A 14061-nucleotide genomic window follows, 5' to 3' on the forward strand; every position below is an offset into this window, starting at 1 on the left:
AAACAGCTTGTATGTTGATCATTTATTTTGCTGCAGACTGAAAAATTAACTAAAAGAGAAGTGGAAGCCAAGTTCTGCAACATTTCTCTGTCATCAAACAGTGTAAGTAATATGAAAAGGCCTTGGTTATGTGTGTGTGTTATTTTTGATGTACAGATACATTTATACCCCACTCTTGAGCCCTGAGAGATTCTCAGAGTGGTTAAAAATTAAAAGCAACATGTTCAGTTTTCTTTGATAGTACTATGAAGGTTCAAGAGAGCGTGCAAATACTTCAATGAGCATTTTACTTAACCTTTCTTTTTATAGTCTCCTTCTTCCCATTTATAACAGGCAAGACATAGCTACTCACTGCCAATACTGCAGTCTTTTACATTGGTTGTCTTTGACCTGCATGTATTTTATACTTAACCTAGCTGAGATTTCTCTATTGGAAACAGACAATATTTAAACATACTGAAACCACTGGGAATTGTTGCCAATGCACAGATCACACTCATTTTACATTCTAAATCAGGAGAGAGCACCAAGGTGCAAGGTTAGTGCTCAGAGGCAGCAGTGAGCTGGAAGTAGGTCAGTAAATTGGAAGCTGAATCATGAAAAGCAGGTATGCTCCAGCATGGTCACTGGAAGTTCAGGAGTGCCTGTTTCCAGCTCAAGCTGATTCACCAGCTTTGGCTACTTTGGGGTGGAGATGACTTGTCCATTGTACTCCATGCTCTGGTAACTTCCAGATTAGGTTGTTGCAACACACTCTAGATGGTGCTGCCCTTGAAGGTGATGCAGAAACTTCAACTGGTACAAAATGTTGGTCCAGAATACTGGCTGCAGCTCCATTTAGAAGTCACATAGTCCCATTTTAAAACAGCTGCTTTGTTTGCCAGTTTGTCTTGCTGATGGGGCTTTCTGCTCTTGTGCCTTTAGTTCCAACCAGCACATAGCAATTCTTACATGTGTGCTTTATTGATACCCATCTCTTGCCTTTCAGCTTGTTCAACTGTACAAATTCATTGAACAGAAAGGGGAGTTGCAAGATCTGATGCCATTGTTAAACACGATATTGAAGCAAAAGACGGGGGCCACCTCGCTGGTGAAACTCGGCATGAAAGAGCTTGAGGAAACAGTGGGTCTGCTAAAGAAACTTGGCATAAAAATTCAGGTTTGTAAGAGTTAAAAAAGTCAAATAAATGGGTTAGAACGGTATTTCTTTTGTGTCAGGCCACTGATTAATCGTAACAGATCTCTCGGATTTAATTGCCATAAAGAAAACACCTACTGAAGCTAGTCACCTAAAGTGCGCAACATGTAAAAAATTTACAATATGTAGTATTGGAGGGGCTTTTACTTTAAAGGGGGCAGGAGTTTACTTAGGTCTTAATTGAAAATGACCAGTTGTACACCAGTGCAGAGGATAAGCTTGAGACAGATGGATAACAATAGCTCTTGCACATCCCACCCTATGAAAAACCAGGCAGGAGGGGATAGATGCTGTTTAGGATCACCACTGCCTTCCTTAGGGAATTTTAATTCTCATTTTAGTACCTGAAATAACTTTACATGCTTGTTAATTTGAACATTTGTACCAATTCTGCTTACTGCAGTTGCCTTAAGTCTAAGATGACGACATAAACGCAACATTTTATCTTGCAGGTATCCATAAATTTGGGGCTGGTTTATAAAATACAGCAACACAATGGAATTATATTTCAGTTTATTGCATATATTAAACGCAGACATAGGATAGTTACTGACATTCTCGCTGCTGGGGGAAGATACGATCATTTGGTGAGTGCTTATTAATTTATGCTTATAAATTTAAGCTATGATTGATACTTTTCTAGTATACCTCTGCTTTTTGTCTTCTCAGATTCCACAGTTTAGAGGCCCACAAGCAGTTGGTCCAGTTCCTTTGGCAGTTGGAGTCAGCATAGCTATAGACAGAATAAGCTCAGCAGTTTTGAGTATGGAAGAGCCTGTACGTTTGCATTCCTCTGCATTACATTTTTAAAATCATTTAAATGTAAACTCAGTAAAGAATAACAAAGCTGTAGAAGTGTTGATCTCTCTCAAACATTATCAGTTACATGAAAATATAGCAAATAATCTTAAGACTGGCAATGCTTGTTTCACTTAAGATTTTCATTGCTGTAATTGGGGTCATGCAAATGGTGAGGGTGGAACTAATACCTGGATGCTTCCAACTGTGTAATGTAGAAATGCATGTAAACTTTTTATTTGGAGGAAAAAACAGTTAAACTCTTTGTTTCCAAAAAGTCTCTGTCGGCTTCTCCAAACTGTTGTTTGCCCCCAGCCTGTGCACCTTCCAAGATGTCCAAATAATTATGATTATTAACCAAGAATACAACTGTTATTTAGCAGCTACGACTGCTTTATCTCTATCAAAAGCAAACTTCACTGCCATTCTGACTTAATCGTTTCAAAAACAGTGGTGAGGCAGTTCCTCAAGGATTCTAACCATTTGGTCCTCCCCCCCCCTTTCCTTTTCTTCCAGATTACAGTGAGCTCTTGCGACCTGTTAGTCGTTAGTGTTGGCCAAACATCAATGGCAAGAGCTCTCAATATTGTTCAGAAGCTCTGGACTGCAGGAATAGCAGCTGAAATCATGTATGACTGGTCCCAGGTAAATCGCCTATCTAATATATTCATCATAGCACTCAACAAGTTCCAGCTGCAACTCCCCCCCCCCTTGATTTGTTCTGTCCCCCCGGAACAGATTTGGGGATGTTGCAGGGTGTGACTCCTGTTGTGTAACCCGTTCCATCCGTACAAGAGTTTAGTTGAATCCCACCCCTTGCCTCTCACTTTAAAATTGTTGAAACCTCATAAAGCTCAACAACATATCTTGTATGAGCACTCCTCCTAAAGATTGTCCAAGCAGAGAGAACCTGATACTTTTGCCTGGTATGGATTATATTTATTACTATTTTAAAAAATATTTCCATTCTTCCTTGAGAACTAAGAGTGGGGTGCAGTTATCCTTCCTCTCCGCCCTGCCCTTAGCCCCACTGCAACTCTGTGAAGTAGATCAGGCTGAATGACAGCGACTGGCCCCAAGCAAGCTTCGTGGGGAGGGATTTGAACCCGCCTCTCATCAGTGCATCATTCTCATCAGCCACACTGTCTTTCTGTGTGTCTTTCCAGAAAACATTCAGTGGTGTGAAATCTAATCTTTATTTTTTGTGTAATTTGTGTTTGTTTTAGTCCCAGGAGGAACTGCAGGAATATTGCAGGTGTTCCGGGATCACCTACGTGGCCCTCGTCTCTGATAAAGAAGGAAATCATGTAAAGGTAAAAAGTGCCTGGGTTGCACCTTTCCCCTTCGGCTTTTCTTCGCCTGTTGTTCCTGCCCTGTTTGCTCACACTCCCAAATGTTGCAGTGCTCTTTTGCACAGCGTTGTCTGAGGGCACATAATGCAGCCACCTTGCTGGTGATGCTTCAAGGAGGTCCGAGTCTGGTCAGTGTCTTGATGGGAGTAATACAAAGGGGAATCAAACACCTATTTTGCATTTTCGTAGGTGAAATCATTTGAGAAGGAAAGGCAGACAGAGAAAAGGATTTTGGAATCTGATCTTGTAGATCATCTGGCTCAGAAACTGAGGACCAAATTCTGTGACGAAAGAAGCAACAGGTAGCTATAATGCATAGTAACTTGGGGAAATAAACACTAATTACAATAGCAGGAGGAGGAGGACTAGTAAAAATTTGTATGCCACTTTTCCATATAAATGTGTTCCAAGGTGGCTCACAGCAGAACAAAAATGAAAATCAGTACACTGTTACAATAACAATCAAATGCAAAATCATTTCAAAATTTCACAAGGCAACAAATACCACATTTTGATTATATATGTTTGTGTGTGTTTTAGACAGTCAGGCATAATCCTTCCAGCAGTGTTGTTAGGCTCAGGTGCAGCTCTTTGAAGAGCAGGCTTCCTGGTTGATTTTGCAAACAGCTCAGGATAAATAAGTGCATATTGTTTGGAGTAAAATACAGAAGTTGTCATATGTTGAACAACATAACAATTTATCGCATCACCTTTTGATTTATTACCTAAATTGGCAATCGTCTGAACTGCCACTTCCAGAGCCATTGGTTTCTCCCTCTATCCCAGGTGTTGCGAGGCTAGGCAGTCATCAGACATCTCTCATGAATCTAGAGATCCAGGGGATCAAAGACTGCCTGTCACCCCCTTGAATGCCCCATTTGGGGCCTTACCACCACCAAAAGAACTTCCAGTAGGAGAGCTTCGCCTGCAGACCTATTCAGAGGTGTAGTAGGAGACACCCCCTCCACCAGTGAAGCTAATTGCTGCTGACAGACACCCCCACTGTGTCCTAACCCTTTCCAGCCAGAAAACCTGAGGGAAGGAATGTTTCATTGTTCAGAATGTCTTACTTTTATGTGATATTGCAGTTCATACCACCAAATGTTTTGAGCAACCTCTTTGCTGTTTTTGTTTTAGGGAAATTTCTGATAATCAGCCAACACCAAATCTAAAAGGATCATTTTCTAGTACTTCAGGTATGTACTTTATACATAGGTATATACTAACAGTTAGACTAGATATTTAGTAGTGTTCATTGGACAGATCACATACATTACAACAGAAGCTGCACATTAATTGTATATCGAACATAACCAGTTTTATATTTTAGCAAGTTGTTCTGTGGAAAATGCAGTTCTTTGGCACCTAAATTATATCTTTCAGGACCCACCCTGCTCTTTCTACTGCAATTTGTTTTCACAGATTTTAATATTGTATATATAAATTGTTGTAACCACCCTGGGACCTCTTGCTGAAGGGCAGATACGAAGTCTCATCTAATAGTGAAACCTAGTTGTTTATGTGTGCATTCAGCTTTTCAAGAAACTACAATAGTTCAGTGCAGGCTAGCATTAAAAATGCTTTCAAGGACATAACACATGAAGACTTGTTATATACCTTTTTTGCCTCTTTTAAGTGTGCATGTGTATGAGAGGTGTTTCTAACTAAATATTTTGAATCATCTTAGGTGTGTCTGAGCCACATGGAACTGTAGTGGTACCAAATGTCTGCATTGTACCATCAGAGAAGTTGTCTGCAAGTGCCAGGCGGCGCTATGAAGTTCAGGTATCATGAATGCAGCTCTCCTTTTAGTAGCTACATCACGATGTTTCTGTAGCAGTGAGGTCTCGCCCCAAATGGCATATGTGTCAGGGACACAGAAAAGAAGATAGGAAGCTGTTTTGCCCCAAATCAGACCGTCACAAGTCAAATCAGGCTCAGTTCTGTTTATACCAGGATATGACTTCCAAAAGGTGATGAGACTCCAGTTCCCATCATTCTTGACAATCGACCATGCTCTGTGGGGCTGGCAGGAGCTGGAGTATAGCAACATCTGCAGGGGCAGAGGTTCCCCATCTCTCGTCTACATTTACTAGCAGCGACTCTCCAGTTTCAGACATGAACATTTCCCAGCGCTGCCTGGAGATGCCAGGGATTAAACCCAAGACCATCTACATGGAAACCAAATGCACATACAAGCCTCATCATTTCAGCAGGCTTAAGCATACTGAACTCCATCTTGGATTGTGGTGTCTGTTCAGGGTCATTCTGTTGCAAAATAGGTTGCCAGCAAGGTGCTTCACATTATTTCCAACCAGCGAATGTGATCAAGAAGCAATACTGACAACTTAAGTCCGTTGAATCTTTTTTGCTTTTAAATTGTTTTGAAGAATAAACATAGAGGCATGTGTGCATCAAAATATCCATGATTCTGAGAGGCGTGCAATTCCCATTGCCGCTCACCATCCTAGTGGAGTTGTTTGGAAGGCTTTTTGATGCCTTCAGGACAGAGTCAATAATATTCACACACATTTATACCCTGCCCTTTGAATACTTTAAACAATTAAATTTGTAGAATTGGCTGGATGTGCAAGTGGATATGCAGTTAAGCCCCCTGCACACCTGGTTGTTGGATGTTTGATATGCATGTGGATTTTCATTTTGATTCTTCTGTGAAAACACTGTAACATGTAAAGGTAAAGGGGCCCCTGACCATCAGGTCCAGTTGTGTCCGACTCTGGGGTTGCGGCGCTCATCTCGCTCTATAGGCCGAGGGAGCCGGCGTTTTTCCGCAGACAGCTTCCGGGTCATGTGGCCAGCATGACAAAGCTGCTTCTGGCGAACCAGAGCAGCGCACGGAAACGCCGTTTACCTTCCCGCCGGAGCGGTCCCTATTTATCTACTTGCACTTTGATGTGCTTTTGAACTGCTAGGTGGGCAGGAGCTGGGACCGAGCAACGGGAACTCACCCCGTTGCAGGGATTCGAACCGCCGACCTTCTGATCAGCAAGCCCTAGACTCTGTGGTTTAACCCACAGCGCCACCTGGGTCTTCTGTGAAAACACTGTAACATGTAGCACAGTGCAATGAGAGAGACTTGGCTTTAAGAGTATACAGTTCAATAGGATTGCTCGTTTTTGTTTTGATATGAAAAGGAATCATCAGCTTTGTCTGTATGTGCATCGCTAAAACCATATGTAATTTTCAGGTACAAACCAAACTCCAGACCTGCATTGCTACTCTGCAACAGAAAAGTGAAGTTGAAATTTTAGCAGTAAGTAACTTTGTAGTAGGAATTAAATGATTAAATGCATGCCACCTTGAGCTCCTTGGGAGAAAAAGATGAGATATAAATGCAATAAAAAATAGAAAACAGAGGAACAAAGTGTTCAAGTTATTATTCCCATATCCCCTTTCCAATTTAATTTTAACTTTGTTTCCAAGACTATGCCGTCTTTAGAATTTAAAATTTAGATGAAAGATTTGAGAAGTTTAAAATGTTTATATGGATCAACTCAAATGCAAGTTGCTTTTCATACATATTCCAAACTTACATGGATTTAATTTTTGTTTTTCCTGCAGGTGGATCTTCCAAAGGAATCTATAATGCACTTTTTATCATTAGAGGTAAAAAAAAAACCTATGACTCTGTCTAGTTCTTAACGAAAGCCCATGCTAATTTAAATAGGCCTACTTGTCAGGTACAGCAAGGAAAGCAATATTTCCTGCTGTAGAATTTATGCCCACTTAAAGCCAAACATCTACAGAAAGGTTATGTATAACTGTCCCCTCAACCCAGACCTGTACTTTTGTATACGCTACACTGCGGGAAGAACTAATATCAACAATCAAGCTGATATTCTCATCACAGTGCACACTATCATATCATACCAACATATTAGGCGCTCAGCATATTACACGCCATTCCTACTCCACAATAAAATATTTGCCAGTTAATTATTATTTCCTCTTCTCAGTGTGATGCAGATGAACAAACCTTCTATTCAACTGTCAAACAGCTGATGTCACGATTGCCGAAACAAAGATACATTGAACTGATTTGCGATGAAATCCACAATATTAAAATGAAAAAAAGGTAAGCATACAGTACTTGTAAGCATGATTAGATGGTGTGGAATTCTCATATGGAAACCTACAAGTCATTTTGCAAATTTCATTAAGGGTCAGGCAATATGCCACACTGATAGGGATAGTCAGATAAAGGCTCATTCAGTTCACTGGGGCCTCTCCTATTCCTCCCTGCCGCATGACCAGAAAGAGAACTTCTACAGTTTACTTATGGCTTCAAAAAATCCCAGCTTACTGTTTTGTGTGAACCAGGAATCCTGGTTTACAACAAACAACAGTTGCTTGGCTTGTTAAGCAACTAACCATTGGGCTGTATCCCAACAAAGTCATCACATTAGCATCAGGACTTCCTCTTCCCTTATACCCCACGCCAGTATGATGATTTGACAGGGAGGAAATAAAAGTGCAGCGTAGAACCTTCATCCATAGGAGTGGCTGCTGCATGTGAACATAATTCATTCAATACCCTGTGGTCAGTATTTGAAGGAATGGAGTGTTTGTCAGCCACTGAAATTAAGGCATCTACTTTCTCTTGTAAGAGTGGATTATCCAAACTATGGAATATTCTAAATGACTGGGAGTAATACTTTAAATCTTCTGCCTTTTTTCTTTCTTGCAGAGTGCCTGTGCTCATCCTCTACACCTACAGAGATGACTATTACAAAATTATATTTTAGTACCCAATGTTCAAAGAGAATGAACTGGAGTACTACTTGGAACCAATACATGCTTCCAATCACGCTAATGTGAAGAAATGTTTTGCACACACTTGTTACGGGGACTATGTCGGGACAACTTTTGAAGTATTAAGGATTTAGCTTAAGGATTTAGCTCCTGTGCCATACTTCCTGTATCTCCTTTAAAGCTGTAAATCTTTCCAGAATGTATTGTACAGTAGCCCTTTTTTTTATAAAGTCCTGTTTGAGTATCTTGCTGTATTGCTGTCATTATTTCAAGCAAAGCAGTGGGTGGAAGATTCAACTAGTGACTTAAACAAGAGTTTTAGTATCCATAGCACCAAGCCTTAGAATCTCAATCTCCTTGTCTGAAGGAGTCTTCTCATTCATCAAGAGGACACGGCTGCAATCTATAGTGGCAGAAAACCCTTCCCCCTTATTAGGATTTAAATTGCTTTCTACTTGCCACTACTGAACTTGAAGGGTGAAGAGTGTGGCCCTCAATTGCTGCAGTGAGCAAACAGCAGAGACCACCAATTCCCATTTCCCCACAAATTTCCTATACAGCCCAATAAGGAACCTGCCCTCTAAGCTGTGTCTGTCCCATTTTCTGTTGGCAAACTACTGTAAATGGGAGTATTCATTGGGGTTAAATCAGGGCTGACAAAGAAGGTAACATTTAGAGTATTCCTTTGAGGTTGGCCATGAGGTTTGGAATCCAACATCTGGAGGACTGCAGGTTAACTGCCCAATTGACACCATAAGGACTGCTAAGTAATAGAGTTCTAGCTTGCTGAAAGAAGAGTCATACTAACAACTCTGATCCAAGTTCATCTCAGTCTCAAGTACAATGTAGGTTTCCTATTACGTTTCCTCTACACATCCAACCTATGTGTAAGCACAATTAGAAACCCATAATACTGACTGTAATGGAATGTACTTTCTATATGAGAATTTAGAATCAAGATAGTTCAGTACAGCTTCTCTTGCATTATGTACATGTTCTTAAGAATGACTCCTGCTAATAGTTTCATCTAATTCAGGGATGTCCAACTCCCAAGAGACAGCGATCTACTCCCACTATAAAAACCCTGGCAGTGATCTAACCATTGGATTGATCAATAATCAAAGTTGTTGAACTTTTTTGGGGGAGGAAGACCACCAAAAGTTGTTCAACTTCTTTTTTTGGGGTGGGGAAGGAACACCCACATTTGTTGAGCTTCTTTTGGGGAGGCTTCAGCAAAGTTGTTGAGCAACACCCCACAATCGACAGGTAGATCATGACTGACCTGTTGGACATCCCTGATCTAATTGAAGAAAGTAAGCTTTACTATTCCTTATGTCTTAAATTTGGATTCATTGTTCCTCTTTAAAAGCAAGCAGCACTGGCTAAGTTAATATTCTACTATTACCACCTGAAGATCATTCCAGCAATGCACAATCTAAATCTTACTTGCCACGCCACAATTAAGCAGCAAAATAAATCTGACTGACGTAACACTTGCACCATGCTGCACAGGAGTATCTGTAAATGTAAAAGTATCTGTCACTGCAGCACAAATACTGAAAAATGTTAAACACAAGCATACTAAAAAGTGATTTAGAACATGAGTCACAAACTATTTAAAGTCAAGTTTTCAATGCAAATTGCAGCACAATTCCATGGCAAATTCTTGTGGCTCACAAAGGTATTCACCTCCAACTTAACTCCAATCATAAAAAAACCTTGAAGCTGTTAACACCAATGCAATTTTTTATCTAGTTTCATTTCTATTACAACTTTTGCTGTACACTAGGCCTCATTTGATCAGTCTTAAAGGCAGACAGAAAGTTTCAGTATAAGATGATTTCAAATATTAATCCTTTATTTTTGTACTATTTCGCCCAAAAGATGGGTTCTCCCCAACAACCACCCACTCAGACCAACAACTCAGAGCAGATACAATATCCAACATCATCTACAATATATGTATTGTGGTTCTACCCCACATATCACAAACCAAAGAGTGTTTTCAATTTAAGAAGTCTAGATTCTGGTTATCCGCCAGAAGTAAGGTCAAAAGTTAAGTAACAGCATGAAGAAAAAACTGTTTACATGCCAAAATTCAGATCCACTGTAGGGGTAGAAACATTCTGTATTGTCACTGTGTTGCTTTGCTTTTCTTATTTTTGCTTTTCTTGTCTTTTTTCTTTAAACCGTCCATGTTAGCTCTGAGCAAATTTGAATAAGCCTGCAACCAAAACAATCACAACATTTCAGAAAATGCATTCAAATTCCATAGAAGGATTACAAACAGTAGCAAGTCATTTGCAGAATTAAAATATTGTAGTTAGAAGTGCACATCTTTCTCAGAGTGCGGCACTTCATTTATTGATTTTCTAATTTGAAGTTAATCCATAAAATGTTCTGAAATGGAAGTGAATCAGGTATACACTTACCATCTGGAATTTGTTGACTTCCTTTGAACTCACCTATAAAAAAAATAGTCGTTATTTTAAAAATTACAAGATAAAATGTCAACAACCTCTTCAAGAACTAATCCCAGTGACCACCACTTTCAGCTGAATAAATCAAATTCTAATAAGGGTTAGAGCATCTTTGTGGTTTAATGCCATGTATTGAGTTTTGGGGAAATGGAGACAATTGCTTCTCAAAAAAGCTTCAGGTAGTAACTTGAAAGGCTATGGAGTTGAAAAAGGACTTCCCAAATGAATTTTTAAAGCAAGTCTCAAATTTTAAATTGCCATCCACTGAATGCTCTCTCTCTTGATAATTATGTGTGCAGTGCATTGGAAAGAATTGCACTAATCAATGTTGCAAGCAAATGGCATTCCTATTTATTGTGTTTTGCTGTAGTTCTTTTGTTTCCAGGTAACCTAGCAAACAAAGGACTCTAATTTTGTGACTCTCCTTGCCAATGGAATTAAGATGTTTAGGAATTGCACTTTAATCCTTATGACAGTGGAACCCTATAGTCTCTAAGATTAACGTACTGAATCTACATATAAACACTTATAATAAGGTTGATTAAACAAAATCTAATTCGTGACAATTAGCAAGTAATTTCTTGCCCACACTAAAAAGAAATTTCCATTTATCCTCAGTCATGTTAGGACCCAACTTGAGTGAAGCCTACCTAGTACCTACCACTGTGCTTATCTTTTTCTTCCCATCTGTTGCTCTAAGAAGACATTTGTTGTCTACAGGTTCAAAGCCCTCAATATGGCCCTTTCGTGGGATGGGTCTTGTCCGACCATCATCTATATTAAACACAAACATTAAAGATATATACTTATACAACATCCAATGGGGGCAAAATAACGCTGAAATGCAGGTTTGTACTTTTACAGCTTTGAAGTTTGCGTCAAAGATTAGGAGAATTCTGAATGTGGAAGCTGAGAAACAATAGCTTTGCTATGTTTAAATTGGACACAAATGTGTATGTGGTTTTTTTTAAGTGTATAATGGCTACCGTGAGATGCAAACAAATAGTCATCTCATCCCCCAATCCCACTAAGAGTGCCTCAAATATCTGGCTTAAAAGCAAACACTGGGGAACAAGGGGAAGTATGACCAACCTAGCCTAGTTTTTATGATTCAGGCATAGGCATGGAGTGGAGGGTAGGAATCCGCTCAGATGTGGCAGCAACAGACTGCTCTAAAAGATCACTACTGCCACCTTAATTCTTTCATCAACTCCACAGCAACCCCTTAGTTATTTCTTGGGAAACTTTCCCCCTGTCCCCCAAAATAAGGTTGCTTAGGCCAGAATGCTTTTTTTTTTAAAGCCTTTAAAGATTTTATTTGGCTTGGCTTTGGGGCTCCAATGTGCAAACAGTTGAGAGTTGAGATTTAGTATTTACTGTGCTTAGCTAAAAAGGGATCTCATCAATTTTAAACCCCCATTCCATTTACTGTTCTCTGCTCCTAAATCTGGGATGGAGCAGGCTATAGAGGAAAAGTGTGGCTGCTACTTTCTAGGCTTGGCTGGCAGAGACCAGCACTTAGGGTGGGAGCTCTACTGTAGTGGATGCCTAAACTGCAGGGCACTTCTGCAGGCAGTTTTCCTGCTGAGGGCAGTCTACAAAAACTCAGAACAGGTTGTTTTGGTTGGAGCACTGGAGACTTTGAATCTACCGTACATTAGGGACCTGATCAGCTGTGCCACCTGCTCCCTCCCTCCTTTCTTGGCTAACGGGAGTTGGCAGGACCTAGGATGTGACAGTGTACTCACTGCTCTGCACCTCCCAGTCCCTCCTTTAGAATTTCCTCAATCTAGCAAAAATAAAGCATGTATTAAAGATGCTGAGAGCTACGGATATGGGTTTTCTTTGATTAACCACACATTTTTCAGTTCTCATACATGCCCATTTCAGCGTTACTTCATTTATGTTACCGGTAACAACTGCAGTACAAACAAAAAATAAAAGAATTCCTTCCAGTCACATCTTAGAGACCAACTAAGTTTGTCATAGGTATGAGCTTTCGTGTGCATGCACACTTCTGCAGTACAAATTGGCTCAAGACACTTTTTTTTAAGGGGTGATATTGAAAAACAAGTACTAGGCAAATATACAGGCATATTCATCATTCGCAACTGCTGAAATAGTTAACATAATACTTACATTTCTTTAACGTTATATAGACGCTGCCTGTGCTCCTACATTTTTGAAACAATCTTGTAAGCTCCGTCAGAAACTGCAAACGAGAAACCCGTTTCTGATTAAGAACAATCGCGGATGAATGACGTTTATGGAATTCTTAACACAATGAAGAGCTGGGAAATAACCCTGATTTTTTCCCCTATTGCAGTTTCCAGTGACGCCATCCGATTGCAATGCCTGCATTTTCGGGTCTCTATCCCCACCTTCACAAAGCAGTAATTTATCAGGGCTGATAAATCCCTCCCCCCCCAAAAAAAAACAGCCCCCAAAAGGTGGGAATCCTGGCTGGTCTTCGTTTAACAAACTAGGGGCGATACGCCTGAAATATGAATGGATCTTGGTTTAACTAAGCGAGGGTAACGCAACTCTGGGGTTCATTAAAGCGAGCCAGGATCTCCGCACCGGAATCCTCACGGGAGGCACCGCCAAGTTAAGGAAGTGCCACGCCACCATCCGCCCCCTATGAGGCGGCCAAGCACAGGAAGCGGGTGGACCCATCCTGGCTCGGGCACGTCTGCCTACCCGGCCCCCAACTCCACAGAGGCGGGCCAAGGGACCCAGGAAAACGCGATGCTGCGGCACCTGCTCGCTCTCCAGCAGCACCATAGCCGGCTCCTTTGGTCGCTCGCTCGCTCGGCGCCTGCAAGAGCCCCGTCACAATCCCACGGAGCGAAGGAGCGGCCCGGAAACGGAAGTGCTTCTCGCCGCCACGAAGGACGCAGCGCTCCGTGCGCCTAGAGGGGACCCCTCCCCCCATCTGGCTAGCTGCTGCCCCCGCTTGGCTGCAGGCGGTACTGCTCCGCCGTCCGATTTGGCTCTGGAGGAACAAGCAGGGATTTCAAACGGAGCGACCTGCGAACCTGTTATTTATAGGCTCCTTAAGGGAAGGTCAGGGCCGGATTTAGGTTTGATGAGGCCCTAAGCTACTGAAGGTAATGGGGCCCTTTATATGTCCAGCTGTCCTATGTCAACAACAAAATGTCGCGGGGTTTTTGTGTTGAATATATGCTATCTTCAGGTATCTGAACATGGGCGTACCCAGGATCAAAACTAGGGGGGGGGCAAGGGGAGGGGCCAAGGCACGGAAGGGGAGGGGCCACAAAGTGGGCGGGAACGGCGAACTCGCGCTCTGCCGGGCTGTGCCCCTCCCTAGCAGCAGGGCTGGTAGGCGGAGGCGGAGCCCAGCCCAGCGGAGCGCGAGTTCAGCGTTCCCGCCCGCCGCGCCGCGCTCTCTGGTTCCCCGCCGCGCTTGGCCTTGCCAGAGGGCGCGACGGGGAGCTGG

General features: G+C 41.6%; 2 protein-coding genes across 3 annotated transcripts in view; one reads left to right on the forward strand and one right to left on the reverse strand.

The window, feature by feature from the left end:
* Positions 1–9308, forward strand: part of EIF2AK4 (eukaryotic translation initiation factor 2 alpha kinase 4) — a 40618-nt gene extending 31310 nt beyond the window's left edge. For both annotated transcript variants that reach the window (XM_035110899.2, XM_035110909.2), the window contains exons 27-39: positions 37–102; positions 989–1159; positions 1651–1785; positions 1868–1975; positions 2513–2641; positions 3223–3309; positions 3538–3650; positions 4486–4544; positions 5036–5133; positions 6557–6622; positions 6931–6975; positions 7326–7444; positions 8057–9308. In XM_035110899.2, coding sequence (XP_034966790.2) covers positions 37–102; positions 989–1159; positions 1651–1785; positions 1868–1975; positions 2513–2641; positions 3223–3309; positions 3538–3650; positions 4486–4544; positions 5036–5133; positions 6557–6622; positions 6931–6975; positions 7326–7444; positions 8057–8114 — 1254 coding nt within the window. In that variant the 3' untranslated portion in view covers positions 8115–9308. The remainder of the gene's footprint in view (positions 1–36; positions 103–988; positions 1160–1650; positions 1786–1867; positions 1976–2512; positions 2642–3222; positions 3310–3537; positions 3651–4485; positions 4545–5035; positions 5134–6556; positions 6623–6930; positions 6976–7325; positions 7445–8056) is intronic.
* Positions 9309–9958: 650 nt separating this feature from the next.
* Positions 9959–13499, reverse strand: SRP14 (signal recognition particle 14). Its single transcript, XM_035110922.2, has 5 exons — positions 13362–13499; positions 12741–12813; positions 11263–11375; positions 10554–10586; positions 9959–10345 (listed from the first exon to the last, which is right to left on the reverse strand). The coding sequence occupies exons 1-5, from the start codon at positions 13383–13385 to the stop codon at positions 10256–10258; spliced, it is 333 nt and encodes a 110-aa protein (XP_034966813.1). The 5' UTR covers positions 13386–13499; the 3' UTR covers positions 9959–10255.
* Positions 13500–14061: the final 562 nt, after the last annotated feature.

The sequence above is a fragment of the Zootoca vivipara genome, chromosome 1, assembly GCF_963506605.1.
Source record: "Zootoca vivipara chromosome 1, rZooViv1.1, whole genome shotgun sequence".
Lineage (NCBI taxonomy): Eukaryota > Metazoa > Chordata > Lepidosauria > Squamata > Lacertidae > Zootoca > Zootoca vivipara.